General features: G+C 47.9%; 1 protein-coding gene across 5 annotated transcripts in view; it reads right to left on the bottom strand.

The window, feature by feature from the left end:
* The window catches only part of zfp91 (ZFP91 zinc finger protein, atypical E3 ubiquitin ligase), a 123,453-nt gene extending 104,393 nt beyond the window's left edge, over positions 1–19,060 (bottom strand). For 2 of the 5 annotated variants that reach the window (XM_070890247.1, XM_070890248.1), the window contains exon 1: positions 18,481–19,056. In XM_070890247.1, coding sequence (XP_070746348.1) covers positions 18,481–18,873 — 393 coding nt within the window. In that variant the 5' untranslated portion in view covers positions 18,874–19,056. Of the gene's footprint in view, positions 1–18,480 lie in introns of all 5 variants that reach the window. The other 3 variants (XM_070890250.1, XM_070890251.1, XM_070890249.1) reach the window with 2 other exon arrangements.
* Between the last annotated feature and the right edge of the window lie 1,909 nt (positions 19,061–20,969).

Below are 20,969 nucleotides of genomic sequence, written 5' to 3'. Positions count from 1 at the left end.
CAATTCTGAGTTAAAACTATAGGAAAGACATCGGAGAAATGTCAGGAAAAGGTGGAATCTCCCAGTCGTGGGAACAGCAGTTTAACCAGTTCAGGGAATGGCTTGAAACAATGAGCTCACCCGGATTTCCTGGAGGAGACTCATTCTTCGACAAAACTAAAAAGGAAACGAAAAGCAGGGAGTCTAAATGTGTCTTACTGGCAGCATGTTATGCAGTATTACTTCAGCAAAGAGACCTCAACAAAACGTCACAAAGCCAACGTGAGCACGAAACATCAGGACGTCAGACAGCCGTAGGAAAATTGACAAACGAAGTTAAGGAATTGAGGCTCAAATTGGCGGAGCAAGCCAATCAAATTGTGACTCTCCAAAGCGATTTTTAAAACTCCATACGTTGCATCTGGCCTCTAATATGACTATGGCAGATAACAGCAAGCAAAATGAGGAGAAAATGAGGCAAAAGTACACAGAGGCTCAAGACCAAGTAGCTATGTTGGAAAATAAATGTCGCGAATTAGCAGCCGGCCTTAGATTCCTTCAAGAGGCTCACATAACCGATAGGGAAAACAGAGCAGACCATACTCAGTGCAAGAAAACTAGCAAAGAATTAGAAAGCCAATTGATCGTGCAAAAGAGTGTTGTGCAGGCTTTTGGGGAAGACGGCCCCCAAGTGCTCCGACAAAATAGGAAGAATCAGGGAGGGACATGTAAATGTGACCCCTGCGGTGGTGATTGTAGCTCAGGTATGGACCGCTGGGAGTATCGTCCACTACCACAGGCATCTGGCCATGACCCACCCCCATACCCAGGACCCCCAAGGAGTGATCCTATCCCCATGTACCCTGTAACTACTACCCGTACTCCTGGAGCAGATGCCACTGCACCCTCCACATACGTAACCCCCTTCTCCCAGTTGAAGAATTTAGCTAAGGAAGTGACCCCGTTCGACGGGAAGAACTACCACTTATGGAGGGCAGCGGTAGACCAGGCCACAGTAACGGGTGGTTTAGACGAAATGGAGACAGTTAAATTTATACCCCGATGTGTGGGGCCCATTATTTTCGGAGCTCTCCCCCGAGAACAACAGCGAGGCACAGGCACGCTAACTGACATGTGGGTAGCCGCTGGAGTAGATAGTAAAAATCCAGTAGACGAAATGGCCCAATTTAAACAGGGAGACCAGGAACACCCTGTCGCCTATGCAGGAAGATTGTGGGTTGTACTTAAAACCATCTTTGGGGCAGGTTTAGATACAACAACCTTGACAGACGCCCTAAGTTCACAGTGGCGGAAAACCTTATGTTCCCACGTCAATGCTCATGGTAAAGCATTTTGAAGCCTCCGATGAGATCCACACGGAAGCATGGATCATTATGCGCATGACTAGTTCATGGAGAGAGTACCAGGAAAACCCCAAACCCACAGCCCAAAAGGGACGAGTGCATGCATATCAGACAACCCCTGGATATGGGCACGGGTGGACGAAAGTTGGACTAAAACCCTCTGAATGGTAAAGTTAAAAGCACTTGAATGGTTATTATCTTGTCTTTAAGTGTGTATGTGTGTCTGTATAGTTTTTTCAACTGGCACAGGTTAGTTTGAAATTGGTTTGAATTAATCTGGAGTTATTGAGATTAATTAACCTGTGAAAACCAAACATTCATTATCATGGAATTTTGGTAAGTTTAAATTGTGTGAAAAACCTCTAGTTCCAGACATGAGGCAATCACACATATTTGGTATTTTAAAATAAAAATTTTCAGACCAATTCAAGAATGTGACCAGTGGAGAAAAGGGTGTATACTGCTATTATGCATGAAAGAGAGAACCAAGGTAATGTGTAAATTATCGGTATGTGTGTTTGTCGAACTGATAAAATGGGGAAAAAGAAAGGTAACACTCTGTACAAGCAGAAAGCAACACCTTGTCAAGAATCAAATAATGTGGGTCAATCCCAAGTGTTAAACTGTGGGAATTTGGGACATTGGAGCAGGGATTGTCGGCTCCATAAAGGAGGGAAGCCAAGTTATGAGGGGGCTGAGGCAAACCATAGCCACAGGAAGTCTGGGAGTCCCTGGCCCAAGACCACCCTAAGTGGAGGAAGTGCATCCGAGAGGGCGCTGAGCACCTCGAGTCTCAATGCCGAGAGCCTGCAGAAATCAAGCAGACAGCGGAAAGAGCATGCGGCAAATCAGTCCCATCCACCCCTTCCCTCAACAACTATCTGTCCCACCTGTGACAGGGTCTGTGGCTCTCGTATTGGACCGTTCAGCCACCAAAGAACTCACTTCAGGAGTGGAAGCAAGTCTTCCTCGATTCCGGGGCTGATGACGACGACAACAAATTTTAGTGGCCACATTACAGCAGGTTATAGGACATGGGAGGATCTAGAACCTGCCTCAGTAGCAAACACCAATTCACACACGACGAAATGAGTGACCAGAAAGTCTTACTTCATGGCTTTACTGGCCATAGCCTAATGGCAACGTTCACTAAGCCATTAGAGATAGGATTGGGAGACTATTTCTTTCAACATTCATGCCTATCCACTCCACTTATCATGGGAGACACAGATTATAGGAATTGGTTTGGATGAGAATTTATGATTTAGCCTATGACCCAGCCAATAGATGTTTATGGAAAATATCAGACTTAATGCAGCAATTCGAGGTACCCACCAGAACGTATGATGCGCGGGTGTGTTGCATGAAAACTTTCACTTTTAACCCTTCAGAGATGACCCCCTCCCCCGAACTACAGGATCAATGGGCTCAGGGAATAGATAGGACCGCAGCCAAATTGAAGGAGCTATGCTGGTGGCCTGGAATACAGCAAGAAGTGGAAGAGTACGTTAAAAACTGTCTGATATGTGCCCAGAACAATCCAACACAGTACAAAAACCAGGCAGAATTAGGACATACTAGACAGGACAAGGGCCCTTGGACTCAACTTCAGATAAGACTACGTAGGACCTTTACCCACCTGTCCCGGTGGTAAGAAATACATCCTCGTAGTGGTGGACGTATTCTCCAAATGGATCGAAGCATTTCCAACTAACAATAACTCAGCCGCCACAACCGCAAAAATACTTATGGAAGAAGTGTTCTCCAGATGGGGATTGCCAGAGGGCATCGATTCTGACCAGGGAACACATTTCACAGGACAAGTGATGCAGCAGATCATGCAATTGGCAGGGGTAAAACAGAAATTCCATATCGCCTACCAACCGGAATCAAGCAGAGTGGTAGAGCGCATGAATCGGACATTAAAAACAATGTTATGTAAATTAGTACAGCAGAACCACACGTCCTGGAACAAGGTCCTCCCTTATGTATTAATGGCCATCCAAAACACAGTGGTAGCCTCTACAGGCTATTCACCCCACGAGCCAATGACCGGAAGAGTCATGAGAGGCGTCCAAGCCTTCATGGGATTAGATTTGAACGAGATCCAGAAAACGTCCTTGTCCTCAGAGAAATACATGTCAAATTTGGTCAAGTATTTGGAAGCTGCTAGAATGGCTGCCGCAGTGAAATTGGGAAACAAACATAAAAAAAGTAAGGCCTACTTTGATGGGAAGGTACACCCAAGAGAATTAAAAATCGGAGACCAAGTAACGGTAAAAATCCAGAAGGAAGGCACTTTCCTTGCCCCTAAATTTAGTATAATGAAAAAGGCTAGCACCTCAGTGTTCAAGGTCATGGATGACCAAGGGAAGTATAAGTGGCACCACCATAACCAGCTAAAACCCTTTGGGAAAATGAACAGTCACATGTACCACGTTATGTTAGATTCAGAAGACAGGGCTTGCAGCACCCGACCCAGCAGCTAACCCGATCCCAGCTCAAGGTATAATATCCATCTTGCCGCCTATCCAAAATTTAGAGGCCGCAAGTAGTTCAGTGGAAGTCACCAAAGAAGGTAATGATTCAGAAGATGACCAAGTACGCACCCCAGGGATACCTGACGAAGCCCGTGCCCCCCAACGATGAGACGGCACCAAGTCCAACAGACGGTTTGTCACGGAGTTTCAAAGCTACGAGTCTCACACCTCAAGTTAACCTCCGGCCAGGAGACGGAAGCGAGGAACACAGTCACATGGACTAGAAACCATCCAATACCTTTGCCTGGCTCTGCCCCGGGTTCGAGGAGATTGAGAAGACCTACTCCATAAGGAGAGCAACTGATGCTGTGTTTTATTATCCTACAGGGTGGAATCAGAACAGTTTTGCGTTTTGTGTGTTTGTTTATTACTGTAATTTGATGACAATGTACAGTATGAGTTGATACCTGTTGTACTTAACATGAGTAATATTCAGTTGTCCAACTGATGCCCAGACAATTTAAGGAAATTGTAACAGGACCTGACCTCACTACTGTTGAGACAAGAAATAGGACCGAATAAGGCGAAAAGTAGGAGTAGGCGGAAAAGACGCATTGCAAATGACATAGGTACAGCGTACGGGGCAGGAATGGCCACAGTCAATACCTTAGATATTACTAATCTGAACGCTTAGATAAAGGGATTGACCGGACAAAATAAAGCAGGTTTTAAAACAAAAATTTGCCCGATACCCAATCCAAGCTTCTGCACTCACCCGTTGAGACCTATGAGAATTTAAAACAAATAAATTATTGAAATCAAAAGAAGAGGACAAGTGCAAAGAAGACCCCGTATCGAAGCCGAAACCCTACTGTGATTAAATCATTTTATATATATGATATTTGATCAAAGGGAGGAATGTGGAAGTACTGGCCATAAGGTCACCGGTCCAGGCACCCAATTTCCCCCAACATAAAGACAGAGAGTATGCACTGTCAATTTCACCCTGATCACCTCAGACTTACTGGCACCAACTCGACAGCAGGAAATACCCTGATCAACTCAGACTTACTGGCCCCAACTCGACTAGTTAGGCATGAAAAGGAGGGCATCAAGATAGACAAGTTCGGACAGTCTATAGCGAGAACCTAACACTCGGCAGAAGTAGGGACCAGGGAAGAGACCCTTGATGGAACAGTGTTAGGACAGACTAATCACCTATTGGGTAACTAGAAAGTATAAGTGGCGAGTCTTGTACTTCTTCTGTATTAAACTAACATTAACGGTACCACCATTGTCTAGTGTGTCATTTGGTATTTAATTCAAGAACCCTCACAGGCAACGACTAGTCACCCGACTTGCGAAATTGCCCTTCGAGCAACAGATAATGGTTATGGGGTTCCCCAGGGCTCAGTATTCGGCCCCTTACTTTTTGTAATATATATTAATGATTTGGACTTAAATGTAGGGGCCATGATAAAGAAATTTGCAGATGAAACAAAAATTAGCCATGTGGTTGACAGTGAGGAGGAAAGCTCTCGACTGCAGGACAGAAAAGTGGCAGATGGAATTTAATCCGGAAAAGTGTGAGGTAATGCATTTGGGGAGGAGCAACAAGGCAAGGGAATACACATTAAATGGGAAGATACTGAGAGGGTGGAGGAACAGTGGGACGTTGGCGTATATGTCCACAGACTCTTAAAGGTAGAAGGACAGGTCGATAAGGTACTTGAAAAGGCATACGGAATGCTTTCCTTTAGCCGGGGCATCGAATACAAGAGCAGGGAAGTTATGCTAAAACTGTATAAAACACAAGTTAGGCCACAGTTTGAGTACTGCCTGCAATTCTGGCCACCACATTGCAGGAAAGATGCGATTGCACTGGAAAGGGTGCAAAGGAGATTTATGAGGATGTTGCCAGGACTGGAAAACTTTAGCTATGAGGAAAGATTGGATAGGCTGGGGTTATTTTCCTTGGAACAGAGGCGGCTGAGGGGAGATTTAATTGAGGTGTATAAAATTATGAGGGGCCTGGATAGAGTGGAGAGGAAGGACCTATTTCTCTTAGCAGAGGGGTCAACAACCAGGGGGCACAGATTTAAAGTAATTGATAAAAGGTTTAAGGGGAGATAAGGAAACATTACTTCACCCAGAGGGTGGTGGGGGTTTGGAACTCACTGACTGAAAGGGTGGTAGAGGCAGAAACCCCCTTTACTTGGATGTGCACTTAGAAGAGCCGAAATCTACAGGGCTACGGACCTAGTGCTGTAAGATGGGATTAGGCTGGGTAGATTTTTTTCGACCGGCGTAGACATGATGGGGCAAATGGCCTCCTTCATGGCACCGTGGCTGGCTCTGCTGCACAGGAGGGCAGGAAAAAGAGTGGGAGACTGATAGCGATAGGGGATTCGATTGTAAGGGGAATAGATAGGCGTTTCTGCGGCCTCAACCGAGACTCCAGGATGGTATGTTGCCTCCCTGGTGCAAGGGTCAAGGATGTCTCGGAGCGGGTGCAGGACATTCTGAAAAGGGAGGGTGAACAGCCAGTTGTCATGATGCATGTAGGTACCAACGATATAGGTAGAAAATGGGATGAGGTCGTACGAGACGAATTTAGGGAGCTTAGAGTAAAATTAAAAAGTAGGACCTCAAAAGTAGTAATCTCAGGATTGCTACCAGTGCCACGTGCTAGTCAGAGTAGGAATCGCAAGATAGCTCAGATGAATACATGGCTTGAGAAATGGTGCAGAAGTGAGGGATTCAAATTCCTGGGACATTGGAACCGGTTCTGGGGGAGGTGGGACCAGTACAAACCGGACGGTATGCACCTGGGCAGGATCGGAACCAATGTCCCAGGGGGAGTGTTTGCTAGTGCTGTTGGGGAGGAGTTAAACTAATATGGCAGGGGGATGGGAACCTATGCAGGGAGACAGAGGGAAATAGAAGGGGGGGGGGGGGGTCAGAAGCAAAAGATAGAAAGGAGAATAGTAAAAGTGGAGGGCAGAGAAACCCAAGGCAAAAAGCAAAAACGGCCACATTGCAGCAAGATTCAAAAGGGGCAAAGTGTGTTAAAAAGACAAGCCTGAAGGCTCTGTGCCTCAATGCGAGGAGTATTCGGAATAAGGTGGATGAATTAACTGCGCAGATAGCAGTTAACGGATACGATGTGATTGGCATCACGGAGACATGGCTCCAGGGTGACTAAGGCTGGGAACTCAACATCCAGGGGTATTCAGCATTTAGGAAGGATAGACAGAAAGGAAAAGGAGGTGGGGTGGCATTGCTGGTTAAAGAGGAAATCAATGCAATTGTAAGGAAGGACATTAGGCTGGATGATGTGGAATCGGTATGGGTGGAGCTGCGGAATTCCAAAGGGCAGAAAATGTTAGTGGGAGTTGTGTATAGACCACCAAATAGTAGTAGTGAGGGTGGGGACAGCATCAAACAAGAAATAAGGGATGTGTGCAATAAAGGTACAGCAGTAATCATGGGCGACTTTAATATATATTTAGATTGGGCTAATCTAACTGGCAGCAATGCGGTGGAGGAGGATTTCCTGGCATGTATTCGGGATGGTTTTCTGAACCAATATGTTGAAGAACCAACCAGGGAGCTGGCTATCCTAGACTGGGTGATGTGTAATGAGAAGGGATTAATTAGCAATCTTGCTGTGCGAGGCCCTTTGAGGAAAAGTGACCATAATATGGTAGAATTCCTTATTAAAATGGAGAGTGACAAAGTTAATTTGGAAACTAGGGTCCTGAACTTAAGGAAGGGTAACTTCAACGGTATGAGGTGTGAATTGGCTAGAATAGACTGGCAGAGGATACTTAAAGGGTTGACGGTGGGTAAGCAATGGCAAACCTTTAAAGATCACATGGATGAACTTCAGCAATTGTACATCTGGAGTAAAAATAAAACTGGGAAGGTGGCTCAACCATGGCTAACAAGGGAAATTAAGGATAGTGTTAAAACCAAGGAAGAGGCAGAAAAATTGCCTGGAAAAAGCAACAAACCTGAGGACTGGGAGGAATTTAGAATTCAACAGAGGAGGACTAAGGTTAAATTAAGAAGGGGAAAATAGAGTACGAGAGGAAGCTTGTAGGGAACATAAAAACTGACTGCAAAAGCTTCTATAAATATGTGAGGAGAAAAAGATTAGTAAAGACAAACGTAGGTCCCTTGCAGTCAGATTCAGGTGAATTTATAATGGGGAACAAAGAAATTGCAGACCAATTGAACCAATACTTTGGTTCTGTCTTCACAAAGGAAGATACAAATAACCTTCCGAATGTACTAGGGGACAGTGGGTCGAGTGAGAATGAGGAACTGAAAGATATCCTTATTAGGCTAGAAATTGTGTTAGAGAAATTGATGGGATTAAAGGCCGATAAATCCCTGGGTCCTGATAGTCTGCATCCCAGAGTACTTAAGGAAGTGTCCCTAGAAATAGTGGATGCATTGGTGATCATTTTCCAACAATCTATCGACTCTGGATCAGTTCCTATGGACTGGAGGGTAGCTAATATAACGCCACTTTTTTTTTTTAAAGAGGGAGAGAGAAAGCGGGTAATTATAGACCAGTTAGCCTGACATCAGTAGTGGGGAAAATGTTGGAATCAATCATTAAGGATGAAATAGCAGCCCTTTTGGAAAGCAGTGACAGGATCGTTCCAAGTCAACATAGATTTATGAAAGGGAAATCATGCTTGACGAATCTTCTGAAATTTTTTTGAAGATGTAACTAGTAGAGTGGACAAGGGAGAACCAGTGGATGTGGTGTATTTGGACTTTCAAAAGGCTTTTGACAAGGTCCCACACAAGAGATTGGTGTACAAAATCAAAGCGCATGCTATTGGGGATAATGTACTGACGTGGATAGAGAACTGGTTGGCAGACAGGAAGCAGAGAGTCGGGATAAACGGGTCCTTTTCAGATTGGCAGGCAGTTACTAGTGGGGTGCCGCAGGGCTCAGTGCTGGGACCCCAGCTCTTTACAATATACATTAACGATTTGGATGAAGGAATAGAGTGTAATATCTCCAAGTTTGCGGATGACACTGAACTGGGTGGCGGTGTGAGCTGTGAGGAGGACGCCAAGGTGACTTGGACAGATTAGGTGAGTGGGCAAATACATGGCAGATGCAATATAATGTGGATAAATGTGAAGTTATCCATTTTGGGGGCAAAAACACGAAGGCAGAATATTGTCTGAATGGCGGCAGACTAGAAAAAGGGGAGGTGCAACGAGACCTGGGTGTCATGGTTCATCAGTCACTGAAAGTGGGCATGCAGGTACAGCAGGCGGGTAAAGGCGGCAAATGGTATGTTGGCCTTCATTGCTAGGGGATTTGAATATAGGAGCAGGGAGGTCTTACTGCACTTGTATAGGCCTTAGTGAGGCCTCACCTGGAATATTGTGTTCAGTTTTGGTCTCCTAGTCTGAGGAAGGACGTTCTTGTTATTGGGTGAGTGGAACGAAGGTTCACCAGACTGATGGCTGGGCTGTCATATGAGGAGAGACTGGATCAACTGGGTCTTTATTCACTGCGTTTAGAAGGATGAGAGGGGACCTCATAGAAACATCTAAGATTCTGATGGGACTGGACAGGTTAGATGCGGGAAGAATGTTCTCGATGTTGGGGAAGTCCAGAACCAGGGGACATAGTCTTAGGATAAGAGGTAGGCCATTTAGGACTCAGATGAGGAGAAACTTCTTCACTCAGAGAGTTGTTGACCTGCAGAATTCCCTGCCGCAGAGAGTTGTTGATGCCATTTCATTGGATATATTCAAGAGGGAGTTAGATATGGCCCTTACGGTTAAGGGGATCAAGGGGTATGGAGAGAAAGCAGGAAAGGGGTACTGAAGAAATGATCAGCCATGATCTTATTGAATGGCGGTGCAGGCTCGAAGGGCCGAATGGCCTACTCCTGCACCTATTTTCTATGTTTCTGTGTTGTAATTTTTCTATGAAGCCTGGTGTGAGGAATGGTGCAGGAGGATTGGAGGACTGCTAATGTAGTACCCTTGTTTAAGAAGGGAGAAAGGGATAGGCCGAGTAATTACAGGCCTGTCAGCCTAACCTCAGTGGTGGGAAAATTATTGGAAAAAATCCTGAAAGACAGGATAAATCTGCATTTGGAAAGGCAAGGATTAATTAAGGACAGTCAGCACGGATTTGTTAAGGGAAGATCGTGTCTGACTAACCTGATTTAATTTTTTGAGGAGGTAACCAAGAGGATCGATGAGGGTAGTGCATACGATGTAGTATATATGGACTTTAGCAAAGCTTTTGATAAGATCCCACATGGTAGCCTGGTCACAAAGATTAAAGCCTATGGGATCCAGAGCAAAGTGTCAAGTTAGATCCAAAATTGGCTTGGAGGTGGGAAGCAAAGGGTAATGATTGATGGATATTTTTGTGACTGGAAGGATGTTTCCAGTAGGGTTCCGCAGGGCTCAGTACTGGGACCCTTGCTTTTTGTGGTATATATCAATGATTTAGATTTGAATATAGGGAGTATGATTAAGAAGTTTGCAGATGACACTAAAATTGGCTGTGTGGTTAATAATGAAGAGGAAAGTCATGGGCTGCAGGAGGATATCAATCTACTGGTCAGGTGGGCAGAGCAGTGGAAAATGGAATTTAACTTGGAAGTGTGAGGTAATGCTCACTTTGGGAGGGCTAATAAGGAAACGTTATACACGTTAAGCGGTAGGTCACTTAATAGTGTAGATGAACAAAGGAACCTTGGAGTGCTTGTCCGCAGATCCCTGAAAGTAGCAGGCCAGGTGGACAAGGTGGTTAAGAAGGCATACGGAACGCTTGACTTTATTGGCCGAGGCATAGAATATAAGAGCAGGGAGGTTACACTTAAATTGTAGAATACTTTGGTTAGGCCATAGCTGGAGTATTGCATGCAGTTCTGGTCGCCATATTATAGGAAGACTGTGATTGCACTGGAGAGGATGCAGAGGATATTTACTGCCTGGAATGGAGAATCTTAGTTATGAGGACAGATTGGATAGGCTGGGTTTGTTCTCATTGGAACAGAGGAGGTTGAGAGGAGACCTCATTGAGGTGTACAAAATATTGAGAGGCCTGGACATAGTGGATAGTAAGGGTCTATTTCCATTGGTGGAGGGGTCGATTACAAGGGGGCATAGTTTTAAGGTGGTTGGTGGAAGGTTTAGAGGGGATTTGAGGGGGGCTTCTTTACACAGAGGGTTGTGGAGATCTGGAACTCCCTGCCTGGAAGAGTGATGGATGCAGAAACCCTCACCACTTTTAAGAGATGTTGGGATGGGCACTTAAAGTGCAGTAACCTGCAAGGTTACGGACCTAGAGCTGGTAACTGCGATTAGACTGGATGACCTTTTGTTGGACGGAGCAGATATAATGGTCAGTAATGCAGGGAATAGAATATGGCCAGGGTGATCTCCTGGACTAGTTTCGATCGCCTGGATGGGTCGGAAAGGAATTTTCCCAGATTTTTTCTCCCTAAATTGGCCTGGGTTTTTAAATCTGACTTTCGTCTCTCCCAGGAGATCACATTGCTCCGGTTGGGGTGGAGTGTAGAAAGTCTTAGTATAAGGGGTGTCGCAGTTGTGTGAGGCGGACTGGCTGGGCTGGGTGCTCTTTGCCTTTCCGTCATTGTTCATAGGTTTATATGCAACCTTTAGGACTGCTGACCAAGGGCCGTGTGGCTCTTTATCGGCCGGCGCAGACACGATGGGCCGGAATGGCCTCCTTCTGCGCTGTAAATTTCTATGTTTCTATGTTCTTTAGAAGTAGACTGATTCATAGAACCACACAGAACTTACTGCACAGAAAGAAGCCATTCGGCCCAACTGCCAACGAGCTTCCTCCTACCCCTCTTCATCTCACCCCATCAACACATCCTTCTATTCCTTTCTCCCTCAAGAACTTATCTAGCTTCCCCCTAAATGCATCTATGCTATTCGCCTCAACTCCTTGTGGTAGCAAGTTCCACATTCTCACCGCTCTCTGGGTAAAGAAGTTTCCCCTGTATTCCCTTTTGGATTTATTAGTGACCATCATGTATTTATGGCCCCAAGTTCTGGTCTCCCCCACAAGTGGAAACATTACTGACCCTGCTTCTTACACACGGCATCTTGTGCATCCCTGATTGGCGGCCGTGCCTTCTGTTGCCTAGGCCCCAAGCTCTGGAATTCCCTCACTAAACCTCTTCGCTTCTCTTTCCTCCTTTAAGACGCTTCTTAAAACCTACCTCACTGATCAAGGTTTTGGTCACCCGTCCCAATATCTCATGTGGCTCGGTGTCATATTTTGTCTGATGAGTCTTCGGACGTTTTACTACGTTAAAGGTGCTATCTAAATGTCGTCACTAACTGTATTAATACATCCGACTAATGAGCCTGGCCCTCATACACTGACGCAGATGGGCAATATAGCATTAACGCTCCCCCGCTCTATTGCTCGCTGCCCCTCAAACATGGATATGATTGTTACTGACAGTATTCATACTCCCACTGCACCTCACACAGAAACTGAGGGTTACTGACAGTATTAATACTCTCCTGCCCCTCAGATACTGAGGGCAACTGACAATATTAATACTCCCCCGCTCCATTACTGACCCTGTCTCTCTCTCACTGATACTGAGGGTAACTGACAGTATAAATGCTCCCCTGCTGGTATGCAACAGCCACCCCACGTTAAAATAATGCACGCACAGGCATCTGCCACCATTTAAAATCAGTTCATCAGTCTCCTGAGTACTCATTTTTAGTGTGGAAGCAAGTCATCCTCGACCCCGAGGGACTGCCTTTTAATAAAATAAATGCTCCTGTGCTCTCACACAAATACTGATGGTAAGTGACTAATACGGCCACGGCCTCAGTTATTGAGGGTTATTGACCATATTAATACTGCCCCTCAAACACCAAGGGTTACTGACAGCATTAATATAACGCCTCTCTCAGATACTGACAGTATTAATACTGCTCCTTACACAGATAGAGGGGAATGGACAGCATTAATACTCCATATGCCCCTCACATGGATACTGAATGATAGACAGTATTAATGCCCCACTTGGCTCCTCACATAGATACTGAGAGTAACGGACAGGACTAGTGCAATCCTTGGCCCATCACACTGATACTGAGTGTTACTGACAGTATTAATATTCTCCATCTATTGCTAACCCTGCTCCTCACACATACAGATTATAGATGGCATCAATATTCCCTTGTCCCTCAGCGATAGTGTTACTGACGGTATTAATGCTGCCCCTCAGATATAGAAGGTTACCGACATTACTCCTCCCACTTTATTACTGTCTCTGCGTCTCACACCGTAATACTGAGGGCTACAGACAATATTAATGCTGCCCTGTCCTTCACAGATACTGACTGCTCCTAATAGATTAAAGTAGGAGATTTAGAAAGGATTTGAGGAGAAATGTCTTCACTCAGAGGGTGGTGGATGATGGAACTCACTGCCTGAAAAGGTTGTAGAGGCAGAAAACCTCAACACATTTAAAAAGTACTTTGATGTGCACTTGAAGTGCCGTAACCTACAGGGCTACGGACCAAGAGCTGGAAAGTGGGATTCGGCTGGATAGCTGTGTCAGCCGGCACAGACACGATGGGCCGAATGACCACCTTCTGTGTTCTAAATTTCTATGATTCTGAGACCTTAACCCAGACTGACAGTATTAATACATCCCCCATAACCCACACACACTGACAGTATTAAATTGTCAGCTGTGGCTCAGTGGGTAGCACTCTTGCCTCAGTCAGAAGTTATGGGTTCAAGTCCCACTCCAGGGACTCGAGCACATAAATCTAGGCTGACACTCTGTCGGAGGTGCCGTCTTTCGGATGAGACGTTAAACCGAAGCCCCATCTGCCCTCTCGGGTGGACATAAAAGATCCCATGGCATTAATTCGAAGAACAGCAGGGAAGTTATCCCCGGTGTCCTGTGCCAATATTTATCCCTCAATCAACATAACAAAAACAGATTATCTGGTCATTACCACATTGCTGTTTGTGGGAGCTTGCTGTGCGCAAGTTGGCTCATTACAACAGTGACTACACTCCCACATTACAACAGTGACTACACTCAACAGTACTTCATTGGCTGTAAAGTGTTTTGAGACGTCCGTTGGTCGTGAAAGGCGTTATAGAAATGCAAGTCTTCCTTTTTTATAAAAAAAGCATATCCCTACCCCACACACAGTATTAATACACACGTTAACCTACACACACACAATTTATACACCCCCAACCCACACACAGTATTAATACACATCCGTTAACCCACACACACACACACTATTTATACACCCCCAACCCACACACAGTATTAATACAGACGTTAACCCACACACACAGTGACAATATTAATACACACCTCTAGTATACTAGTTAGGCAACAGCGAGAGTACTGCGTGCAGTTCTGGTCACCACATTACAGGAAAGATGTGATTGCACTTGAGAGGATACAGAAGAGATTTATAAGGATGTTGCCTGGACTGGATAATTTTAGCTGCGAGGAAAGATTGGACAGGCTGGGTCTGTTTTCTTTGGAACAGAGAAGGCTGAGGGGAGACCTGATTGAGGTGTATAAAATTATGAGGGGATAGAGTGGATATGAAGGGCCTATTTCCATTAGCAGAGGGGTCAACTACCAGGGGGCATAGATTTCAAGTAATTGGGGGGAGGTTTAGAGGGGATTTGAGGGGAAATGTCTTCACCCAGAGAGGGGTGGGGGTCTGGAACTCAGCCTGAAAGGATGCTAGAGGCCAAAACCCTCAACACATTTTAAAAGTACTTTTGATGTGCACTGAACTACGTAACCAACAGGGCTACGGACCAAGAACTGAAAAGTGGGATTAGGCTGGACAGCTCTTTGTCGGCCGGCACGGACACGATGGACCGAAATGGCCTCCTTCTGTGATCTAAATTTTCATGATTCTATGAGACCCTAACCCACGCAGACAGTACTAATACACCCTCCATAATCCACACACACTGACAGTATTAAGGTGTCAGCTGTGGCTTAATGGGTAGCACCTCTCGCCTCTGAGTCAAAAGGTTGTGGATTCAAGTCCCACTCCAGGAACCTGAGAACATAAATCTAGGCTGACACTGCAGTGCAGTGCTGAGGGAACGCTGCACTGTCGGAGGTGTTGTCTTTGGGATGAGACGTTAAACCGAGGCCCCATCTGCCCCCTCAGGTGAACGTAAAAGATCCCGTGGCACTCTTTCGAAGAAGAGCAGAGGAGTTATCCCTAGTGTCCTGGCCAATATTTAGCCCTCAATCAACATAACAAAAACAGATTATCTGGTCATTATCACATTACTGTTTGTGGGAGCTTGCTGTGCGCAAGGTGGCTGCCACGTTACCCACATGACAACAGTGACAACACTTCGATAGTACTTCATTGGCTGTAAAGCGCTCTGAGACGTCCGTTGGTCGTGAAAGGCGCTATAGAAATGCAAGTCTTTTTTTTGTTAAACACCCCCCCTAACCTCCCACACACACAATATTAATACAACCCCCCCACCCCCCCTCAACCCACACACACTGACATGATCAATACACCCCCACCCCACACAGACTGACAGTATTAATACACCCCCAGCCCTCAACCCACACACACTGACAGTATTAATACACATCACTAGTACACGAATTAGGCCACAGCTAGAGTACTGCGTGCAGTTCTGGTCACCACATTACAGGAAAGATGTGATTGCACTTGAGAGCATACAGAGGAGATTTATAAGGATGTTGCCTGGACTGCAGATTTCTAGCTGCGACGAAAGATTGGATAGGCTGGGGTTGTTTTCTTTGGAACAGAGGAGGTTGAGGGGAGACCTAATTGAGGTGCATAAAATGATGAGATGCCTGGACAGAGTGGATAGGACGGACCTATTTCCATTAGTAGAATGGTCAACAACCAGGGGGCATAGATTTAAAGTAATTGGGGGGAGGTTTAGAGGGAAATTTCTTCACCCAGAAGGTGGTGGGGGTCCAGAACCCACTGCCTGAAAGGGTAATAGAGACCGAAACGCATTTAAAAAGTACTTTGATGTGCACTTGAACTGTCGTAACCAAAGGAGCTACAGACCAAGAACTGGAAAGTGGGATTAGACTGGATAGCTCTTTGCTGGACGGCACGGAGACAGTGGGCCGAACGGCCTCCATCTGTGCTGTAAATTTTTATAATTCTAGGAGACCCAAACTCACACATTAACAGTATTAATATACCCCCCTAACCCCCACACACTGACAATACTAACACACACCCCTTACCCCCGCACACTGACAGTACTAACACACCCCCCTAACCCCCACAGACAATACTAACCCCCACACTGACAGTACTGACACACACCCCGTAACCCCAACACTGACAGTATTAACACACACCCACTAACCCCCACACACTGACAATACTAACACACCCCCCTAACCCCCGCACACTGACAGTACTATCACACACCCACTAACCCCCACACTGATAGCACGAACACACACACCCTAACCTCCGCACAGACAGTACTAACACACACACCCCCTAACCCCCACACACTGACAGTACTAAGACACAACCCCCTAATCCCCACACACTGACAGTACTATCACACACCCACTAACCCCCACACAGACAGTACTAACACACACCTCCTAACCTCCGCAGACAGTACTAACACACACACCCCCTAACCCCCACACAGACAGTACAAACACACATCCCCTAACCTCCCCAGACAGAACTAACCCCCACACACTGACAGTACTAACATACACCCCCTAACCCCCACACACTGACAGTACTAACACACATCCCCTAACCCCCCAGACAGTACTAACCCCCACACAGACAGTACTAACACACACCCCCTAACTCCCGCACACTGACAGTACTATCACACACCCACTAACCCCCACAGACACAGTACTAACACACACCCCCCTAACCCCCACACAGACAATACTAACACACACCCACTAACCCCCACACACTGACAGTACTATCACACACCCACTAACCCCCACACACTGACAGTACTAACACACACCCACTAACCCCCACACACTGACAGTACGAACACACACCCTAACTTCCGCACAGACAGTACTAACACACACATCCCCTAACCCCCCCCCAGACAGAACTAACCCCCACACAGACAGTACTAACACACACCCCCTAACTCCCACTCTGACAGTACTAACACACACCCACTAACCCCCACAGACAGTACTAACACACACACCCTAACCCCCACACGCTGACAGTACTAACCCCCAAACACAGACAGTACTAACCCCCAAACACAGACACTGACAGTACTAACCCCCAAACATACACTGACAGTACTAACCCCCAAACACACACGCTGACAGTACTAACCCCCAAACACACACACTGACAGTACTAACCCCCAAACACACACACTGACAGTACTAACCCCCAAATACACACACTGACAGTACTAACCCCCAAACACACTGACAGTACTAACCCCCAAACACACACGCTGACAGTACTAACCCCCAAACACACACACTGACAGTACTAACCCCCAAACACACACGCTGACAGTACTAACCCCCAAACACACACGCTGACAGTACTAACCCCCAAACACACACACTGACAGTACTAACCCCCAAACATACACGCTGATAGTACTAACCCCCAAACACACACTGACAGTACTAACCCCCAAACACACACTGACAGTACTAACCCCCAAACACACACACTGTCAGTACTAACCCCCAAACACACACACTGACAGTACTAACCCCCAAACACACACGCTGATAGTACTAACCCCCAAACACACACTGACAGTACTAACCCCCAAACACACACACTGTCAGTACTAACCCCCAAACACACACACTGACAGTACTAACCCCCACACACACACTGACAGTACTAACCCCCACACACACACTGACAGTACTAACCCCCAAACACTACTAACCCCCAAACACACACAGACAGTACTAACCCCCAAACACACACTGACAGTACTAACCCACAAACACACACACTGACAGTACTAACCCCCACACACACACTGACAGTACTAACCCCCAAACACACACTGACAGTACTAACCCCCAAACACTACTAACCCCCAAACACACAGACAGTACTAACCCCCAAACACACACTGACAGTACTAACCCCCAAACACACACACTGACAGTACTAACCCCCACACACACACTGACAGTACTAACCCCCAAACACACACTGACAGTACTAACCCCCAAACACTACTAACCCCCAAACACAGACAGTACTAACCCCCAAACACACACTGACAGCACTAACCCCCAAACACACACACTGACAGTACTAACCCCCACACACACACTGACAGTACTAACCCCCACACACACACTGACAGTACTAACCCCCAAACACACACTGACAGTACTAACCCCCAAACACTACTAACCCCCAAACACACACACTGACAGTACTAACCCCCAAACACACACACACTGACAGTACTAAACCCCACACACACAGACAGTACTAACCCCCCCCCCCCCCAAACACACACTGACAGTACTAACCCACCCCCACACACTGTTACTATCAGTACTACCCACCCTCCTTCCCTCGCTCACCTGCGGCCGCTCCCTGCCCGACGCCCCGCTCCTGGCCCGGCCCGGGCTGTGGTGGCGCTGCAGGCCCCGGGCCCTGTGCCCTCGCTGCTGCTCCTCCTCCTCCTCCTCCTCCTCTTGCTGGACTTCCACCTCCACTTCCACCTCCACCACCTCGCCCTCCTCCTGCTGCTGCTGCTGTTGCTCCTCCTGCTTGACCGTGCGGGGCGCGGCCAGGCCGACAGCCGGGGCCTGTTGCTGCTGTCGCTGCCTCCTCCTCCTCCGCTGCTGCTCCTGCTGCTGTTGCTGCTCGGCCTCCTGCCCACCGGCCCCAGATCCAGGTCCGGGGCCCGCCCGGTGACACTCCACCACCGCCACCGTCCCCGTCCCGCTCCTCTTGGCCGCCGCCGCCGCCATCTTGTCCGAGCGTCTCGGCCAAACACACACCGACAAAAAAAACCGTCGCCTCACGCGCGTGCGCTCGCGATGGCCCGGGGACGCGTACGTACGCAGCGTCGGCTTGGAGTGGAGGGTCGGGTCGGGTCAGGGGGGGGTTACCGACGTGACGTACGACTGATGGGGGCGGAGCAGGTTTCCACGCAGTACGCAGTGACGGCGACAGTCGGACGTGCTCGTAACACCCACCCCCACACCGCCCCCCCCTCCGCCGAGCCCTTCACGCGCACGCCGCCTCAACGTGCGCCACAAACCATGTGTTGAACGCAGAGACCGAGCCCACCCCGCCAATCGTCTTTCGCTCCGCACACAATCGTCACCCCTGACAACTGCTCGTGAGTGACAGGTCGTGGGACACGACCCGTTCAACGCGTCCCCCGCCCCCGCCCCCGCCCCCCCGGTCCTCTTTCGCTCCGCACACAATCGTCACCGCTGACAACCGCGTGGTGAGTGACAGGTCGTGGGACCCGCCCCATTGAACGCACAGCCCGCCGTCCCCCGCCCCTCCCCCCAATCCTCTTTCGCTCCGCACACAATCGTCACCCCTGACAACTGCTCGTGAGTGACAGGTCTTGGGACCCGCCCAGTTCAACGCGCACCCTCCGCCCCCCGTCCTCTTTCGCTCCGCACACAATCGTCACCCCTGACAACTGCTCGTGAGTGACAGGTCTTGGGACCCGCCCCGTTCAACGCGCACCCTCCGCCCCCCGTCCTCTTTCGCTCCGCACACAATCGTCACCCCTGACAACCAAGTGGTAAGTGACAGGCCGTGGGACCCGCCCCGTTGAAGGCACACCCCAGCCGCCCCCCCCCACCCCCGTCCTCTTTCGCCCCGCCCGCAATCGTCACCCCTGACAACCGCGCGGTAAGTGTCAGGTCGGGGGGGCGGGGCCGAGCCTGGCGAAAGCAGTGACTGACTGCCTGACTGACGGGAGCGACGGTGAGGCGTACCGCAAAGGACGAGCGTTTATCACGCCCTCGCGTTCCCAGCCGGGCCCCGCCTCCTCCTGTCGCCACTGACAACCCGCACAATCAGTGACGTGTGTGTGTGTGGGCGCAGGAGCTTGCCTTGAGCCCCCGAGCCCCTTTCGTCTCCCGGGGCAACCGCGATGAGTGGCAGCAGGGCCCAGTGTACGTCCCGTCCCCCCCCCCACTCCTCCTGTCGCCCCTGACAATACTTCACAGGTGGTATTCTCATCAGCGTAGGCAGTCCCTCTGAATGGAGGAGGACTTGCTTCCACTCTGAGCATGAGTCTTTAGGTGGCTGAACAGTCCAATACGAAGAGTCGAGAGTCGGGATAAATGGGTCCTTTTCAGGTTGGAAATCGGTGGTTAGTGGTGTGCCACAGGGATCGGTGCTGGGACCACAACTGTTTACAATATACATAGATGACCTGGAAGAGGGGACAGAGTGTCGTGTAACAAAATTTGCAGATGACACAAAAATTAGTGGGAAAGCGGGTTGTGTAGAGGACTCAGAGGCTGCAAAGAGATTTAGATAGGTTAAGCGAATGGGCAAAGGTTTGGCAGATGGAATACAATGTCGGAAAGTGTGAGGTCATCCACCTTGGGGAAAAAAAACAGTAAAAGGGAATATTATTTGAATGGGGAGAAATTACAACATGCTGCGGTGCAGAGGGACCTGGGGGTCCTTGTGCATGAATCCCAAAAGGTTAGTTTGCAGGTGCAGCAGGTAATCAGGAAGGCGAATGGAATGTTGGCCTTCATTGCGAGAGGGATGGAGTACAAAAGCAGGGAGGTCCTGCTGCAACTGTATAGGGTATTGGTGAGGCTGCACCTGGAGTACTGCGTGCAGTTTTGGTCACCTTACTTAAGGAAGGATATACTGGCTTTGGAGGGGGTACAGGGACGATTTACTAGGCTGATTCCGGAGATGAGGGAGTTACCTTATGATGATAGATTGAGTAGACTGGGTCTTTACTCGTTGGAGTTCAGAAGGATGAGGGGTGATCTTATAGAAACATTTAAAATAATGAAAGGGATAGACAAGATAGAGGCGGAGAGGTTGTTTCCACTGGTCGGGGAGACTAGAGCTA

Source organism: Pristiophorus japonicus, chromosome 9, assembly GCF_044704955.1.
Source record: "Pristiophorus japonicus isolate sPriJap1 chromosome 9, sPriJap1.hap1, whole genome shotgun sequence".
In the NCBI taxonomy this organism is placed as follows: domain Eukaryota; kingdom Metazoa; phylum Chordata; class Chondrichthyes; family Pristiophoridae; genus Pristiophorus; species Pristiophorus japonicus.
This window is presented reverse-complemented; position numbering and strand designations above follow the sequence as displayed.